This window comes from Pseudonaja textilis, chromosome 1, assembly GCF_049901715.1.
Source record: "Pseudonaja textilis isolate UNSWEBS1 chromosome 1, rPseTex1.2, whole genome shotgun sequence".
In the NCBI taxonomy this organism is placed as follows: domain Eukaryota; kingdom Metazoa; phylum Chordata; class Lepidosauria; order Squamata; family Elapidae; genus Pseudonaja; species Pseudonaja textilis.
The window spans coordinates 214241889-214261121 of record NC_141990.1 but is presented as its reverse complement, the minus strand read 5'-3'; the positions used below and the strand labels follow the sequence as shown (position 1 = coordinate 214261121).

The 19233-nt window shown below is 37.6% G+C and overlaps 1 protein-coding gene across 7 annotated transcripts in view; it reads right to left on the bottom strand.

The window, feature by feature from the left end:
* Positions 1-9305: 9305 nt before the first annotated feature.
* Positions 9306-19233, bottom strand: part of HSPBAP1 (HSPB1 associated protein 1) — a 57213-nt gene continuing 47285 nt past the window's right edge. For 4 of the 7 annotated variants that reach the window (XM_026707989.2, XM_026707990.2, XM_026707988.2 and 1 more), the window contains 3 exons: positions 17686-17769; positions 13111-13221; positions 9306-10527 (listed from right to left, as the gene is read on the bottom strand). In XM_026707989.2, coding sequence (XP_026563774.1) covers positions 9970-10527; positions 13111-13221; positions 17686-17769 — 753 coding nt within the window. In that variant the 3' untranslated portion in view covers positions 9306-9969. Of the gene's footprint in view, positions 10528-12986; positions 13222-17685; positions 17770-19233 lie in introns of all 7 variants that reach the window. The other 3 variants (XM_087920420.1, XM_087920421.1, XM_087920418.1) reach the window with 3 other exon arrangements.

The following is a 19233-nucleotide window of genomic DNA, read 5'->3' as shown; positions in this document are numbered from 1 at the left end:
AGAAAAACAGCCATAATCAGTAATTATCAGGATTGCAGGAACTTAACTTGATGTTCCTATTTAGCCATGAGGCTGGCTAAGTCGCCTCAGCCCAGCTGATCTCTTGCCAAGTCTCATATATCTTACAGACTTATCGCATGGAAAAACCTGGCAGAAAAACTATGTGTGGGCCTGAACTCCATAGAGATTGGATAAATTGTAGAAGAATGTATGTTCTCTGACAAAAAGTTGAGGTGAAAAAAGAGGCAATAAACACAGAGTCAACACATAAATAAATGTGGGGTCTGAGAGAACCCTCTATGCAAGGAATTGATGTGTTAAAATCAATCCTTTCCCTCTCTCTCAAGACCATTATGACATTCTGTCAAGTGATAAACACAGTGTGAAAAAAATCATCAATGTTCCTGTAAAGATATAAATATTGTGTGTCTTTTTGTTCTTGCTATTGATTTAAGCTCCCTCCACGCCTGTTCAATCTTGTCCAATTCTCAAAGATTTTGCCGCAGTGGTTTGCCATTGCCTCCTTCCTAGGGCTGAGAGAAAGTGACTGGCCTAAGGTCACCCAGCTGGCTTTGTGCCTCAGGAGTAGACCTTCCAGTTTCTAGCATTAAGCAATACACCAAACTGACTCAAGATTTAAGCTACGTATCCTTAAATTCCTTTAAATGGAAAGGACCCTTTAAAAGAAGAACTGCAGCAGATGTCTTAGGAACTGGGTTCATAGACAAGCATATCTTACACTTATCACAGAGAGAAATTTGAGCAAGAGCAATTGATGTCAAATCAATCCAGCTTTTTCCATGGTTCCTTTGTTGCTTCCATATTCAGCTGTGTTCTTCCTTTCATGGCTATGTTATTAATCTAGCTGTGAAAATCAAGTTATTTTCTGGTTTGCTGAACTAATGCTGGAAAAACAGACATATGTTTCTCTTCCTTAATAGTTGTTTGCTAGCACAAGTTTTTTTACAAAAGAGTTTCAAGCATTTAGTGGTAACAACATAGTTAACATCCCAAACTGTTGTAAAAACAAACATGATTTTTAAGTCCCTTAGTTGGCAATTTGTCAGTTTTATTTATTTTTGATTACATTGTTTGAGGAGTGTGACACATTACAGATGTTCTATCTGGAATATGTAGACAAAGCCACACAAGCTTCTTGTTGCATGTAACAGTGTGAAGACAATTCACTAGACATTTCCAAGACATGTCTGCTTGCTACTGCCTGTACACTAAGTCACTGCCTAATCCAGTATGTCCCACTCTCAGCCACTTAAAGATGTGTAGACTTCAACTTCCAAAATTCTCCCTACCAATATGCTGGTGGGGGAATTCTGAGATTGAAGTCTACACATCTTAACGTGGCCAAAACTGGACTACTCCAAGGATGCTCCACTCCAGAAGTAATTTTTTCTCCTTTATTCCAATCCAGTGCAGATAGTATAGAGCACATTGAAGCCAATGGATGATGCAACTTGAAATAATGTGATTCATGCCAGCAAACTGGTGGTTCCAATTGGTTCTTCTGGTTTCCTGTTGGATCACCTCTTTCTGTACTTCCGGGTTGCTTTTCTTACAGCTGCTGTACAAATGCAGTTGGAGAGAAGTTGTAATGACTTTCAGTACAGCCAAGATCCCTGCAGAAACTTTCAAAGTTCACAGCTTGAAGAGGTGAAGTAGGTACAGTAGGACATAAAAAAAATGTGCAGGTGAGAATCAAATGCATACACAGGAACCAGAAACCAACTCAGAATTGCCACAAAAGAAAATGGGAGGGGCAGGAGGTAGACAAGGTAGGATGGGAAGAAAGGCTGCCCAGTTAAAGGAAAAAAACTGGAAGAAAACATTAAATCTTGGGGGGGGGGCAAAAATGGGATGAAAAGGCAAAAAAGACTGAGCTATCCTACCTCCTACTTTCTTCTTGGGTTGACTCCCATTTGCATTCCAAAAACGTAATGTATTTATTTGTTTGCTTATTTATTTATGGGATTTATAGGCCACCCAAACCTGTTACAACTCTAGGGGTCTTACAGAACACAACAATAAAAAAGCAAGCATTAATTCCAAAGAAAAGATTGTATCTTGATGAACTTAACCTGAGATATGAACAAAGTACACTAGGCTTTATCCACCCCAAGGATAAAACACCCTGACACAAACTGAGCAATGTGATATATGCAGTACAATGCAGTGAGCCATGTGCAGATCTATGCATTGCGGGAAACAAAACAATCATTTCATAAACATAGAACACAACAAAGAACAAACCATCAGGACTAGATTCAGCAGTCCATTTGCATTTAAAAGACAAAGGCCACTCTTTTGAAGACAGCAAAGTCCACATTTTGGACAGAGAGGGCCACATTTTGGAAAGAGGGGTCAAAGAGGCCATGTATGTCAAAATTGAGCAGTCCTCTCTCAAAAGAGGGGCAGGGATATGACATCATCTACCTCCAGTCTACAACACAGTCCTTTCAACAGTTCCAAGAAGGCTCTACAGTAGGGTTGTCAAACTCGTGGTGTCACATTGTTGTCACATGATGTATCGCAACTTTTTGGCATGGTCTGTGTGCGACACATCCAGTCCATGGGCTGCAAGTTTGACACCTCTACTCTACAGCCATTTACACTACTCAGGTGACCCTGATGACACAGATAAACCTCCAGGTGGCCTCAATGACTTCTAAAAGAATGCAAATAATCAGCTGTCAGCAAAGAGTATAAATCCTTCCATTCCCCACCATCTAATTGGAGCTGAGGAACCTTGTTGGATGAGAAAAGTCTTCAAAGAAAAAATGAAGTCCAGTTCCCTTTTAAAAATACACCTTTGGGACAACCATGACCTAGATGACTGAGAATCTCCATAGACAAAGCACACTATAGAAAATTTAAAAAAAAACAAACCACTAATGAAACATACATTTATCTAGTTTTACAGAAATAGAATGTTTTCTGAAATGAATGGTCCTATGGCTCAATTTCCTGAATTCTCCATCTTCTTGAAGATTTCCAGTGTCAACCAGTTTGCTGAGAATGCCCCATCTTCACCCAGCTTTTTCCTATGAATTTCTCTCTTTGAGAGGATTGGGGGGCGGGAGGGTAGGGCTAGTATGGCTCAAAACCTGTGTATGGGCCAAAGAGCCATCTCTCACCTGTGGGGATGTGGACTGTGGATGCTGTTTCTCCTGCAGGCTATATTACAATAGGTTTATGCACTGTTTGTAGCTCTCCTGAAAGTCCTCAATGACATCCATGGTAATTGTCCCATTTTATTCATTGAACAATCTTGTGATTTCAGGTTATAAAAAACCGATTGGCCAGTATCAAGTAGCAGAACAAATATTTGAGCTTTGGCTTCTTTGGACTAAATCTAATTCTTTAACCATGAAACCGCACTGGCTGGCTGCTAATGGCTACAAATTAAGCAATGATCAAAGATATAGAAACAAGGATTAGTTAATGAAAAAAAAAAAGACAGATTGGCAATCCAAAGCATGGGAAAATAAAAGTTGGCAATCTAAGCATGAGAAAGAAAGAAAGAAAGAAAAGGAATTACATGAGTGATCTTTTCTACGAGGCAAGCGATAGAAAATATTACAAGGAGAAAGGAAAATATGACCAATCGTTGGTCTTCAACCATGGCAAAGCAATTATGAGTTCAAGGAACTATGAAAAGGTAGTGGAAAACTCCAATTTTAAGTCAAGTTAAGAATCCAATATCTTCTGTCAAAAGCAAAGGCTAGTGACATGGAACGTAACTTGGGGAAAAGCATAATATAATTTCCACAGCAAATAACCTAAGGTTGAGTTCTAGGTGGTTTTTCTCAGGAAAAAAAACGAGCTTGTGCTTACATATTTCAAGGTTGCAGTTAGACGAGCCCCATTTTTCTACCCGTAGCAGACTTTCCTGGTGGCTCAGGAAAGGCTTTGTCGTTAATTGGAGCAAATCCTATTGTTAGAGGCAAAATAAAGTGTTATTCGTAGAGGAGGGAAGCATTTTTCAGTGTCAGGTAAAACTTGGAATATTTCAAGGGGTTGTCAAGAGTAAGAGGAATCAAAAGAACACTGTGTAGAGGATTAGGGGGAAATGATTGTACAATTTTTGTTAGGAAGAAATCCATCTGAAGTATCCTGGGGTGTGTGTGTGTGTGTGTGTGTATGTGTGCAAAGAGCTGTTTTGATTGTTCTGAGCAAAAAGAAAACAAGTAGATTTTTTAAAATGTTGATGTTTTGCCTTCAAAACAAAACCTGGCCATTCTGAGAGGTATGATGACTTGGAATGTTTTTGCCTGTGTCGAAAGTCCTGTTATTTTGTGGTTTGTGACTGGGCTGTGTGTGTATACACACTTAAATCGACACACACAAAAAATGTATCCAGCATTGTGTTGAGTGGTGCGGTGGCCTAGAGGTGGAGCTCTCGCCTCACAATCAGGAAGCTGTGAGTTCGATCCTAGGCAGAGGCAGATATTTCTCTCTCTAGGCACACTGAGATTACATCTGCTGAAATTAACTCCATATTGGCGACAAGAAGGGAATCTGGCCAGTAAATACTCAGCTCCATTCAGTTGCTCAGACTCGATGTTGCAAGGGATTATGGGGTCATTAAAAGAGGATGATTGTAGTAAATGTGTGTCCATTGTTCTTGTGGATCTCTCTCTCTCTCTTTTCACTCACTCTTCTGAATAAGCAAACAGCTTAAACTTTTCCCTTTGCCACTGCTAATAACCATTACATTGCATGCATTTGAAATATTTCAGCTAATCTTTTTTTCTAGCTGAAAATTCATACCAATCCACAAAGAGATACGAAGCCATGTCATTATCAAAATGGGAGATAGTTTACTATTAAAGGACAACCTTTTAGAATTCATTTCAATTCAGTCTATACAAAATCCATTAGACTCAAAATATCTATCCAAACAGCCATTTGGACGCTAAATAGCATGCTAGGAAAAATTGTCAAACTACTCGAAGCAAAAGGCAAACAATGTTTCTGAGAATTCATGTGAACATGCTTCAGAAAAGATTTGAAGGAGATGCATCTATTTATCCAGGAAAAGAATTAAGATGTCATAGGACAGCCCCCTTTAAAAATATGGAAAGTGGTCACAAATAGACCAGATTCGTGTCTCTGCTGCTTCAGCGCTTAGGTTCAAATGGATGAATTCAGTGGCCAGACCAAGTGCTCTTTGCATTAGGCAGCGACCTTTTTGGATCAATCCTGCATTCGTTGGATGACTTGTATATGCTGGACAAATGATTAAAAAACAATGTAAACAGAATTAAACTTAATTTAGCCTATGATATCTGGGATGGTTTCTTTAAAAAAAGTCAAAAGGATGTTTTGTGGAAGGGTATTGTCAACATCTTCATCAGAAATGATTCCAAGTTTAACAATAGGAGCATAATATGTCAGAATCGGGTTAGTGTCAGGGTTCCAGTTAACACACCCAATGGAATCAAAACTCCAAGGCAGAAATATTCCTCAAAGTACACATTTACTAGGCATATGATGCATCATATTGGCATTCTGTGGAAAACCCAACTCTGAAAGACCCAAGTGTCAACTCGTAAAGCATTCCTTGCTTGCTCTCGAGTTGCTTTCTTTGAATTAATTAGAGCATCTCTTGGAACCCTGACACCAAGGTTTTCCCCACCCAAATCAAAACCCCAACATTCTTCCCCCCACAGGGTCACATGGTCCAATTAGGTCGCAGCCCCAATCCTGGCTAGCTTTGGTCCACGCGTCTCCAACACCTGGTAGAGTGTCCTTGGTTCCATGAGAAAGAATGTTATTTTGGCTACACATCCCCAGCTATCTCTACCTCATGTTTCCACAGCTCCGACTAGCCTTGCTGTGGCAGTCCTGAAGATGCTTCCAAAATGGCTTCAGGACTGACATAACGACTTGAGTACTAGGAAGAAGTTTTTTTTTTTTAATGGAAAGTGAGGCATATTAGGACTAATATTGCTTAAATTACCATAATTGTGGTGGTGGTTGTGCAAGTATGAAACTAATTTATTGTAAAAGAATACAAAAAAAAATCAAATAATCTTAGGTAAGGCTGAAGTACTTGTAGCCTTCCAGATGTTGTAAACAACCGTTCCCAGCAGACTTCACCATTGGCTGTGCAGGCTGGGGCTGGTGAGAATAATAGTACAGAACATCTGGAAGGCTACAGGGTTTGGGGCATGGAACAGATCACTTGTAAATGAATCAAATAAACACATTAAGCTGAATGCCATATGGCAATATAGCAGGAACAAAAGTTAAACTACAGCAACTTTGAGTATTCAATAATTAATAAAGAAAAAGAAGAAGTGAGGCAGAAGCAATAGATACTGTTGAGATTTGTGGAGAAAAATCCATAATATATTTTCCTCTTAAGAAGAAATATACTGTATATATAAAAGATGTATTGGAATACTCAATCAATAAATCTATAAAATATTTGGTGTGCTGTGTACTAATGAAAGTAGTAGTGGTTTATTGAACAACCACTCTTATTAATAAAATAAAAAAAATACAGTGCAAGTTTAATTCTGAAATAAAATAGATAAGAGGAACGAGTGATCAAATACATACTGTATGTGGCAATACAAAGACTCAATAATCAGACAAATAAATCTCCCTCACAGGAAGATTCAACTTGTTCAATGTATCAGATTCTTAGTTATGAACTTAGCAGTTCTAGATCCAATACATGCATTTGAGCCAGGAAGAAACAGAAAAATCTGTGATTCAAATGCCAGTGAGCTATTCTTTCGAATAGGGATGATAAGCATGGAAGCATAGTGGGGACATATAATTGACTGTTAAAACAAAATATGAGAAGTATTTTCAATGGCTAGGGTACTACATATGCAGGTTCTCTCCTAATATGGCGAGTGGTGAAAGCATCCATATTTCACCATGGACAATTCAAATCTTGCTCTAGAATAGGCCTTTCTTAAAATATGTGTCAGACTCAATGACAGGTTTTTGTCAAGCTGAAAAAATAGTTTTATTCTTAGCTAACCAATCCAGGATCTATTTTTAAGTCAATAATTCTATGTCGGTTTGAGCACTAATATTCAGGATTCTTTGTTTTAAACATTTCCCATACCTACCTGGAAGGCTCTTGAGTAGATGCTGGATAGAAAACCCATGTTGTGAAATGATTTTAGAAAGTTAGTTGACCCAGGAGTTGCGTCATTCTTATCATTATCATATTCTTCTTTTAATGATCCCATAATCCCTTGCAGGGTGGAGTCTGGGCAACTGAATGGAGCTGAGTGTTTACTGACCGGATGCCCTTCCTGTCACCAATGCGGAGTTATATTCAGCAGATATATTCTCATCGTGCCCAGAGGGAGAAATATCTGCCTCTACCTAGGATTGAACTCACAGTCTCCTGATTGTGAGGCGAGAGCTTCACCTCTAGGCTACTGCACCACTCATTTGGGTCATACTTATCTTGTAAGCATATTTTGGGAAGTCTGTCAGGGTCTATTTAATGGATCCTCTGCCAGTATGTACAAAATTGAATTAATAAATGACTAAGCAAGGAGTGGATACCTGTTTCTGGTCTGACTGCACTGGCAGATGTGTCTTGTCAATGCCCAGTATGCATCTTTAAAAAATGGATCTGAACTTGTTTAAGTGGGATAACTTTATTAAGGCCTCACAATTCTGAAACGTACAGTAGGTCAGCACCTACATACTTTCATTATAGTGGTTAAGGTACTGGGTAACCATAGTTAAATAATTCGTATAATATTTAGAACTTACCTCAGCCCTTGCTGGGTTTCTTTTCAAACTATTTAACCATGACCCAGTGCTGGTAAAAACCACTCCTGCATAGTCAAAAGAACTCACTTGTTCAATAGGCTATTTATTTCATATATTTGACACTTTGATTTGGTTTATTGATGTTTAAAAAATTAATAGCACAGCAGGTGTTTAGTTTTGCAGCAAACTTCTGAGGCCATTCCATGCTTTGAAAAAATTACTGACCCCTGGGTTAGCCTTAGAAGACAAATTTATGATCCATTGGTGAAATCTGGCTTGTTAAGATTGTCAAGTTTAGTTTAAATTGGGAACTTGGTTCAAATTTAGCACCAAGCAAAGCATCACTTCTTTAAAAATGGAATAAAGCTGAACTAAAATCTTTTTTGACTATATGAATGGGATTCTTTCTTGGAATATGTTTCCAGGTATTTCAATAAAGTCAACCATGATAAACTGATTTGGAAGTCTAATTATATATTGGATTGTAATCAGGAACTCTGAATGACTTTTCTGAACAATTAACAGGATCAGTGCCGAAGCCTTAAGCACTGCAAAGAAAGGACTACATCCAATTTTGAACAGTCCTGTTTGGTAATGCTACTGAAAACACTGTTCATTTGGTTAGTACCCAAGGAGAACAACTCGGTGGGCATCAATATTCATATTTTAGGACAATCAATGTGGCTTGGGAACAAATCTTCGCTGTAGGCACAGGCAATGAAAATACGTCTTGATCTCTTCTGCCTATTGATTTTCACTTCCCTTCTCCAGCAATGTATGGTAGTCACAAATCAATGGGTATAATCCACAGATTTGAGAAGAATTTTCAGATTTTCAGTGCTCAAGGCAATAACCCAGAGGGGAAGTCTTGGAGGATATAAATGGGAAACCTAAGCTTGTGTTTACATCTTAGGTGCTTTGTGCATTTACTAATTGGAAGTTGTTTTGTAACGATACCAGCCAAGCAAATTCTAGTGGTGAAGCAAAACATTAGACAAGATAATACTGTATATTTTGTGCGTATGAGCATATCTATTAAAGCATTGCTGTTTAGGGGTAGATTTTAGAGATTATGTTGATATTTTACTTGCCTTTTTTGTTTTGCATTTTATTGGTCCTTTATTTTATGTCTTAAATTACTGTTATGTAATTACTATTATTAACAGCTGTTGTTTTAAAAGGCAAGATAGAAATCTGTCAAGTATATGCTTGTGTGAAGCTGCAGTCCATCAACAAGAGTTTCAGTAGAAAGAAAATAATCAGTAAATAACATAATGGCATGATGAAGTGGGTTTTTTTATGGCTACAGAAGATGTAGCACACAGCATATTACTATAGCCTTCCCTACAAAAGGGGATGCTGGATTTTGTAGTACAACATATCTAGATGGCACTGAATTGAAAAAGGTTGAAGTGTCCATCTTTAACAAAGGACAGCTTTGCTTAAGGAATTTTGTCAACAAGCAAGTATGTTTGGGGAATTACTTCCATGGAAAACCATTGCACAGTAATCAAGAACCTTGATCTAACAACACATCCTTGCATGTGGTAATATTTATTACTAATGTTTACCCATCCAGGTTCATTCCTTCTGCATGGACTAGATGGAAAATAATGAATGACATACTATATATGGCAAAGATTAAATGCATTTATGATAAAAACAGATTTGGGGAGACTAGAGTCCATTTGCCATTTAGGAATTAAATGGCTGGAGGAAAAATACTTAATCCCTGAAAAGTAGACATATTGTAACTGTCCCCCACTTCTTTTGAGTTAATTCTGTAAGAACATGAGCTTCTGATTGGAAATACTTTTTCAATATCATCTACTGGATTACTGGCTTTAGATAAACTAATCTCTCTCTCTGGTTCAGCCACGTCTAACATGTCAGAACAATAATGTCATTAACCTAACAGATCTATTCAAAAGTTCCCAAGATGGTACAGTATTATGAAAGCCTATAAACCTTTAGGTGAAATATTTATTATGATTACTGCTACTGTGTATAATACCATTATGCTCCTACTGTATTATCTGCCCCGTATTACCTATTACAGGCTTAACCATTATACTATTTGGAAGTCTACATTTGTACTTTTTAAAATGCATTTCAATTCTTATTTTTAGTTCTCCAAAAGTTCAGGACCTTCCAGAGTACACTTAGTCATTGTTGTTGTTGTTATTATTATTATGATTATTATTATTTCAATGGATTCAAAACATTCACTTTCTCCAATAAAAGACGAGCTATTAAACTCACGACTTGTGGGTTCAGTGCACAATCTAGCAAATCATTTGTAGAAATGAGAGTTTGTGGGAAGGTGGTCATGCATTCTAGATCCTCCACGAGGGTTCCAGAATCAGTAGTCATTGCAGATGTCTTCCCAGCAGGATGTAATTTTCCAAAATGTCTCTCGCTTTCACTGACAAGGTCTTTATTGTCACATTCAGCTACTCCAGTTGGATAAGTTTCCTGGGACTGTGGTAAAACCTGAAAAAGGCTCTGTCCAAAGGGAATTGTTGTCAGCTTTTCTATTTCAATTACTGTTCTGCTAGAGTCACAGGGTTCAGATTTTATGCACTCAGATTCTGTATTGATCTGTACTTTCCTCCTCTTGTATGACTCTTGAAGAATTCCATCGGTACTGTGCATTTGAGGGACCTGGTGCTTAATTACACTTGTCTTCTGATGCTCTAAATAGGAAGACATGGCTTTATTTAAATACTCAAGATTGGTGTTATGGGAGGTTACTTCAACCTGGCAAAAAGAAAGAAAATAGAATTCAACCTAATATCTACATGACTAATATTAATGTTAATATTAATAATTTATTGAAGCAGTGCCCCGTCAGAAGCTATCCTCATTATTTTTATTTGCTTTCTTTTTTGTCTTGTGAGGATTTAAATATATGCACACGGACATACAAATACACATGGATACATACGTATATTTTATTTATCTCTGCTCCTTTCTCAGCTTTAACTCTTTTACCTCACCATCCTTGAATTTGAAAAGCTGTAGTGGCTTAACATCCTTTCTATTTATTTCTTTTAGGAGAAAAAAGCATCCTTGATCTTTTTGTAAACTTCACAGTTAAGCGGTGTTTCTTTAGAGATCAATCAAAATATTAGAAAATACTGTATCAGCATTTGAATTGTTCTAAACTCTTTATCAAATTGGGATGGAGAAAAAAAAAGAGGGATTGGGGAAAAAAATGTAATTAAAACCAATGGGCTAGATCACACGTATTAAACTCACCGTTTCACGTTGCCGTCATGAAGTGATGGGATTCAATTTTTTTTACTACCCAGTTCTTGGCACGGCTTGGTGGGCGTGGCAGGGAAGAATACTGTAAAATCTCCAGTCAGAGGTGGTATTTGCTGGTTCTCTGAACTACTCAAAATTTCTGCTGCCGGTTCTCCAGAACTGGCTAGAACCTGCTGAATACCACCTCTGCTGTCATGTGATGTTTTGCAACATTTTCCCCATTCGCAGAGCTGGGTGGGTATGGCCTGGCCGTGACGCATCTGGTCCGTGGGCCACCAGTTTGACACCCCTAGGCTAGATGTTAAGACAACAAGGTCTTAAAAATTAATTTTAAAGTTTTTTCATTAAAGTTTTAAAGTTACCTTTTACAGCAAGTCTCAAGCAGCCTGAAAAAAATTCTTAGTGCTGGACTCAAACACATTGGAAAAAAAATGGTTGATCTCTATTTCTGAAAATATATGACTGGATGCTCTCTAAATCTGTCTCTTGTCCTACACGAAGTACTATATTTAGATTCACACAGTATTACTTTCATTTAAAATATTTTGTGCTACATCCCATGTCATGAGGTTAACTTCTTCCCATCCAATCAAGCATATATGGGATCATGAGAGAGGAGCATCCAATCTGCCAGTTGAGTTCAGCTGAACATACACCTTTATTTTGAAGATTAGACTAGACTAGACTAGCATTCTTTATTGGCCAAGTGTGATTGGGTACACAAGGAATTATATTTTATATAACACTTATAACACTTACATCTCTGCTTTTTAAAAAATTATGAACTAAAAGTGGTTCAGAAAACAAAGCGGTTAAAAAAGATAATCTTCAAAGACCCCCAAATTAAACAACACAAAAAATAAAAGGTATCAAAAACGTAAGAACCAGCATGCAAAAGCACTTGGAACTAACTGAAACTAACTGAAGTAGTCAAAGACTTCCAGAAATCCCTGTGCTTTGGGCAGACCCTTGAAGGCACCATGTAATTCCATAGCCCCTTTCCCATTTAAAACTCAGGAAGTGTAAGTGAGTTATTGTTCATTATTCTTCCCTCTAAAAGTGAATTCTCCATGCTATGGTTGAGGCATAAATCCTCTCACTCAGCTGGGGGAGCACTAAAGAACATGTTGGGCATTTCCCAAAAGTATTTCCATCCCCATTAACTGAGGTGGGATGTTAGCAGCATCCAAGGAAATGCATACCCACAGCAAACCACCCCAGTGAAAGAAAAGAGCGAGACAGCGAAACACCGACTCCCTGTTCATGTTTGATTTTGCATGTCCATCAGAAGGAAATGGTGTGTGATTCGAAGCTCTCCCTGGCCAAGTGCTCCTTTCCCACAAAACCCTACACCATCATAATAATATATGAACTTATTAAAGTGCATTCCCAAACATACAAACTACATTTCCCGTAGGAGGAGGAGCTAATTTGTTGAAACTTATCAAATAACTAATATTTTGATGTGAATTGTAGTGGTTCTTCTATATAATTTTGGATGAAAAGTTAAATTTTATTTATTGAATTTAAGTTAAATAATAACTTAACCATTTTAAAAGTTAAACATAACAGAGTTATGTTTGTTACTCCGACATCCTAAATGGCAATTAATAATTGATAAAATGTTTACTATTCTTTTATTTTCAATGCTTTAAGCTTTCTAAATGGCACAATGTTAATAATTTTTAAATCAGATTATACAAACATTGCTGAACTAAAATCATGCAATGAATCAATATTTATTACATTGTCCTCCAAAAATCTAACAACTCCAAAACATTTACTGTTCTCAGATTGCTAAATCCACTGATTGTGTATAGTGTTACAAAAAGAGATGATAGCAAAATCCATATCTTAGAGAAGGATGTAGTACTCCATCTGGACCAATATCACATTTCTGGCTTAGTACCAAATCTAAGATCAAATAGAACAGCCATAGAGATTCATACTTAGTCACTCTGGAGATGCTAATCATTGCTGCATACAACTGAGGCAGGGATTGTCAACCTTACAATGATATAATTCAGGCAAAAATGCCACAAAAACTTTATAAGATAAAATGAAGAGGAAAACCTCTGTGGGGTTGAGCCAAGAATCTGTGTCACTGGGATTTTCTGCAGACTTGATTGCACATATCATTGTTCGAGTTATTGCCTCTTCTATGCGGACTTCATGATCTGCATCCTATGGGGGAAAAAGAAAGGAAAACATGGTATATTTTGAATATATGGAAAGGACTTTGGTTAGCAGGTGAAGAAACATTTGGATATGCTGAGTCCAATGTATTTTGAAGCCGTTACTATTCCTTTGGCATTGGTCTAAAACCAGTGTTTTTCAACCTTGGCCCCTTTAAGATGTGTAGACTTCAACGCCCAGAATTCCCCAGCCAGTCTTGTTGGTTGAAGAATTCTGTGAGTCGGAGTCCACAAATCTAAAAGTGGCCAAGGCTGAGAAATACTGGTGGGGTATGGAGGTAGAGAGGAGGTATGCTTCATTTCATTATCATATTATGAGGGATCTCTAATATTCTGAAGAATGAAAATTTATCTAGCAGCTCTAGAAGCTTTGAAATACTTTCTTATATTATACAAATCATAGCACTTGTGTTAAAAGGATCTGTGATTTCTCAAATAAGCAGACAGGGTAAATAACACCCCTTGTTATTTTATCTGGGATTTCATAATTTCATAAAATGCCCATAAAAGCCGCCTGATCAAACAATTATATAATTTTTCCTAATTGGCAGTTGTTCTATTGCATTAGTGTTAAATTGAGACTTACGAACCTTAATTTATACCAGGGGGATATCATCTAATATACAGAATCTTTAATTTAGGAAGATCAAAAAGGCATGTCCCAAACTCTATCTCTCAAGGATTTAAGCTGTTAAACACACATATACTTTCCCCTTCACACACAAATTACTAGAACACAAATGCCTTGCAAGCTATTACTAAATTATTATAAATTCCAGAGAGCCTGCTGTCATCTGACAGTATCACCAGCCCACTAATGTATTACTGTAGTCTTACACGGCAACAGAAGGGTGAAAAAGACAGCAGCGTTGGCTTTAATGAAGGATACCAGCATGCAGAGTTTTAAAGATGAAACAAGAATTCCATGATTGATTCTTCCATGCTACAAGGTGTCATGTCTTTCTTGGGTGCCTTTAGGAGGTGAAATACAAAGACTAATTTAGGATTTCATCAAGATGAGCTGCCTAAGAAAGCAAAGCCTTCATGTTTAGCTGAACTGCTTGGAGCTAAGGACAGTTCCCGGGGCAACAAGGAACAAAATCATTGCATAAAAATGGTACTGGTGGCCTACAGTACAGTCCTGAAGGCAGAATGGAGAAGTGGGGCTTGTTTGCTTGAATTTACATATGAAAACGGGGTTGTAGCAAAGCGATAGCAAGATGCAACCTTTGCTCTTGATCAGTAGCTTGCAACTTTCCCACAGAAACTCTTTCCCCCCCCAAATTCCTCCTTTCTCCCTTCCTATATTCTCTGCCTTTCCTTCTAGCATTTATTGCCATCATTATGCAGACTTAATAGGCCATTTGCATTTCTGATGATGCCATGTCATATTTATATCATATAACTCATATCTGCCTGAAAGAATGCAAAGTTATAATTAACAAATCAACAGAGCTTTATGGTAAGCCAAATTCTGGTTAAGTTCCAACCAGGCTTCAGCATCCTACATCCGAGGTTGAGCTTTATATCATGTGACAGGACTGCTTGAAAACATTCAAGAGAAGCCCTTGTACCTTGTTTCCTACTACAAACACACTGTAAACACAGAAGTGATCTGTATGGGCAATGTGGTCAATGCAGATCATATATCATTCCCTCTCACCCCTGGATAGTAGCTCAAGTTAAAGCAGTACAAACCTCCCTTATATTAGTGCAATATAATGCACTACAAAGAGCCAGTTTGTTGTAGTGGTTAAGGCAACAGGCTAGAAACCAGGAGGCCGAGTTACGCTCTCTCTGTCTTGCTCTCCTCCCCGCTCAACCCGGTATTTAAAACTAGAATATAGAATAACAGTTGAGATTCTATACCATTCGGGACAAATGGCTGCCAAACCCCTTCTTAAAAGCCTCCAGTGATGGACCACCCACAACTTCCAGAGGTAAGTCATTCCACTGATTAATTGTTCACACTGACAAGAATCTTTTCCTTAATTTTAGGTAGGCTCTAGGTGGCTTTCATCCATTACTTTTTGTCTTGCTGCTTTGGAGAATAGATCGACCCCCTCCTCTCTGTGACAGCACATCAAATACTTATGCCAGCCCTAGACCTTCTCTTTGTTAGACTAGACATTCCCAGTTTCCTCAACTGTTCATTGTATGATTTAGCCTCTCTCCCTCTCCCTTCCCCCTCTCCTCCCTCCCCCCTCTGTCTCTCGGCCCTAGGAAATAGGCAAGGGCAAATTACTTTTGAAATCTTGCCAAGAAAACTACAAGCATTTGTCCAGCCAATTGCTAAGAGTCAACATTGACTCACAGGCACATAGAAAAGTGAACTATTAGAGGTTGGATACAATGCTTTTTTTGTTAAGTCTCTTTCATTAATAAATTGGATAATCCTAGCTCTGCAGATTCAGAAGAAACCCTTGTAGAATTTAGAATTGCATTACGTCTTAACAATTTTTTTTCAAATGTTATTGCTGCTGAATATATAGGGAAGCTTTTCTTACTGCTCATTTTTCTCAGGGCCACAAGGTTAAGTCATACAGTCAGAAATATATAGAATTATGATACAAAGCTGTAAATTCAGAATAAATGGACATTCCATAGAAATTGGTACCATTCAGGGATAAGAGACTTTACTTTCTCTTGCAGGCTTTGTATATAGTTTCCCACCGACTCTTTATCACAACACAGCTTCCTAAGTCTGAAACATTTAGCCTCACCTTTTAGTACCTGAAATAATGCATATTTAGAGCAGCTTATCTTAGCCATATGAAAATTGTCAGGCTACTGCAACTCCGAAAAGTTCATTCTGCCTGATGAAGCCCATGAATAATATTAATCACTTATCTTAGAATGCAAACTTTGGCATGGTCTCAATGTGTCAGAAGCAAACTAAACTCTGCTCCTCTTATTGTAAAGCATGAGTAGAATAATTAATTGTATCAGTAGAGCGGTTGAAACTGGCATGGCATTCACTTATCATATCAATATGATAGCAGCTGCTTATTGCCATAAGCCAGAGTACTGCTTGAGTGAATAATGGAAATGTTCTTGATATTACTTTTTAACATCTATGTCATGCATTGTTTTTCCAAGATGGATAACCCTACATCTAGAAAGGAATGTTGCCATCATCTCTGGGGATAATAGGATATAATCGGCTGTCACCACAAAGGGTAGTCCCAGCAGTCCTCAAGTTAAACAACCTCCATGCTCAACTTATATCGTTTGTGAGGTTTTTAATTTGGAAAAAGCGGTTATGGCAAGCAAAATTGGAATGTATTGAACCTGCTTACTTTTGAACTCTTAAATATATGCGCTATATCAAGAGGGGTGGGAAATAATGCATAAGGCATCCTGTATGGGTGGGGATGGGTGGGAATTCTGGCCATCCAGTTATTAATGTACCACAATTCCTAGCATCCCTCCCTACTGGAACTCCTAGGAGATCATTAGACACCACTGGGGAACAACCAGCTTCCCACCCTATTATACCTAGTATTTCTTAACATATCAACTCAGCTGCATACTAATCTACTGTCAGATCTCAGATCATACTAATCTACTTTCACAACAAAATATAAAGGCACCCTCTTTAATAACGGTATTTCAAATTTCCTCCTCCATGTCCTCTGCAAATGATCTGTCTCCTGATCAAAGGATGTAGATTTATTGGCTCTGTGCTAAAAAAAAGAACTGCTCTGAGATCTGTCAAACTTGTTGAAATACAGTTGTATAGATTTTTAACTACACAAGAAAACAGAGCCTGAATGGATTTCTAATCCTATCAAGCCTCAATGATACCTCTTTCCATTCTCCTCTCCACATATTTGATGTCAGATGGATGAAGATACCGTGTCTACGTCTGTTACAAATCATCCTGTCAGGTCTCATTTCTACCTGCATCACTTTGATTTAAAATTTATGCAATCAAAATGTTGAATTATGTAGTATAATTTATGTATGTGGTATGTTACAGATTATAAGTGGATGGGCCTCTTGTGGGCCTCAATGATTCAATGCTAGGGAAACCAAAAGGAACAGGAGGGGAATGGAAGAAAAAATTATTCTAGTAACTGCTCTGCAATTATTGTACCTACATATGCATAATACTAATTGACAATAAGGTAGACAGATGTCATGGCCGAGAGTGTAGCTTGATAGTAGCACACATGCTTTCCATACTAAGAGCTCCTCATTTAATTGCCTTGATCATTATGGAGAAAAACTCTAGCATGAAATTGTGGGAAAGTTGCCAATAAAACATCCTTTTTATTATCAATCTTTGTTATAAACTAACCCAAAAAAATTTATGCTATCAGTGGATTGTTTGTGAATATGCAGGTTACTCCATATGGTTTGCAGCTGGCAATGTTAACAGATAAAATGAGTCAAATCATTAAAATGAGTCAAATCTTAAAATAATTTTAAGAAACGGAGAGAAAAATACCAGTTCAATCCAAGAATTAACGCTAACGGTGATGGGGTCAATGGACTCAACATAATGCCACCAGTGTCTAGGAACCAACAAGACCTGAAAAAAGAAATGAGAATTGAAAAGTTGTAAATTATTTTCTTACAAACGTGTATGTTGCACAAGAGTACAATGTAAACAGAAAGGCTTGAAAAGAATACTTTTAACAGTAGTTTAAATCTTTTATCATTGATCTCCACTTGTACTTGATACATCTAAGGAATTATGACTTTTATGGATAATATATTCTGCAGTACCTCTAACCCACTCTTCCAGGCAAATGAGTAATCTGGTACCTTATAAAAAGTGGAAAAAAAATAAAATATGCCCTACTAAAATCAGAGTTTAGTCAGCAATCATGAAATCAAACAACTCTGTGAAAAACACAAATTAAAGAAATCAATTGGTATGAATGACAGTTAGTCCTCGACTTATGACTGATTGCTTTACAGACTATTCAAAGTTACGACTACCTGAAAAATGGGATTTATGATCCATATCCAAGGTTGGAACAGATCCATATTCATCTGACTGAACTTGACAATGTGGTCACGTTTATGCCATTTGCAGCATCCCATGATCATCTGACTTTTATAATGGTTTTGCCCAAAACCGGCACTTTCAGTTTTTGGCAAAACCAATAGCAAACGATTGGTCACTTATCAACCACTTTGTTCGTTCAACAAGTGCTACAAAAAAATAATTGGGATAGATGGGCTCCATTACATTTGCATGTTTTGATGACTGCCTATAGTGGCTGGCTTAATAGAAGTTCATTGTTAAAATGGTCTTTTTTTTGCAAGAAAACCTAAGCCATAGGTTTCCGTAAAAAATAGACAGATTGAAACATATCCTAGAAATAAGTTGAGCATAAGAAATTTGATATCAGGCTTCAGTGGGAAGCAGGGACACCTTTTTTTCCACACTGACCATCTAGCCGCCAATGGAAAGTCTGTAAACAAGGCAAGAGGTCTGTAAGCCCTCTTCCATATTTTTCTTCTAGCAAACAGCATTCAGAATTGTGGAACTTCTGGCTCTGAAAGCAACCTGGTAACTTTGAATTTAGGAGATTTGATGACATGTAAATTGAAGCACTCTATCAGCAGCCTTACTGCTGAATAGGGTAGTCAAGGTACTTCAAGATCTCAATGTTTCACTTGTTCTTGCTATTTTTAAAACCGTCCTATCTCCAGTTAGAAGGACAACATTTCATTGTCTTATTCAACAGTATTTACTATTGGGGAAGGGGGGTGGTGGTCACTGATAAGAACATTTGGGATGAGAGGTTATTTCCAACAGGGGTTTAAACCTGAACCCGTGCATATATAAGCAGGAGTTAGAATTTTCTTTTAATTCACTGGATTTAGAAAGGTACAGGCAAAATTTAGTCAAATAATATTTCAAGAGTTTTTCTAATGGAGCTGTCACTTCAAGCTGCAAAGAGTCCATGGATCCCAACACTACATTTTCTCCTGTGCAAATACTTCTGAAGAAGACACATACAAGACAGTTAGACATTCACCC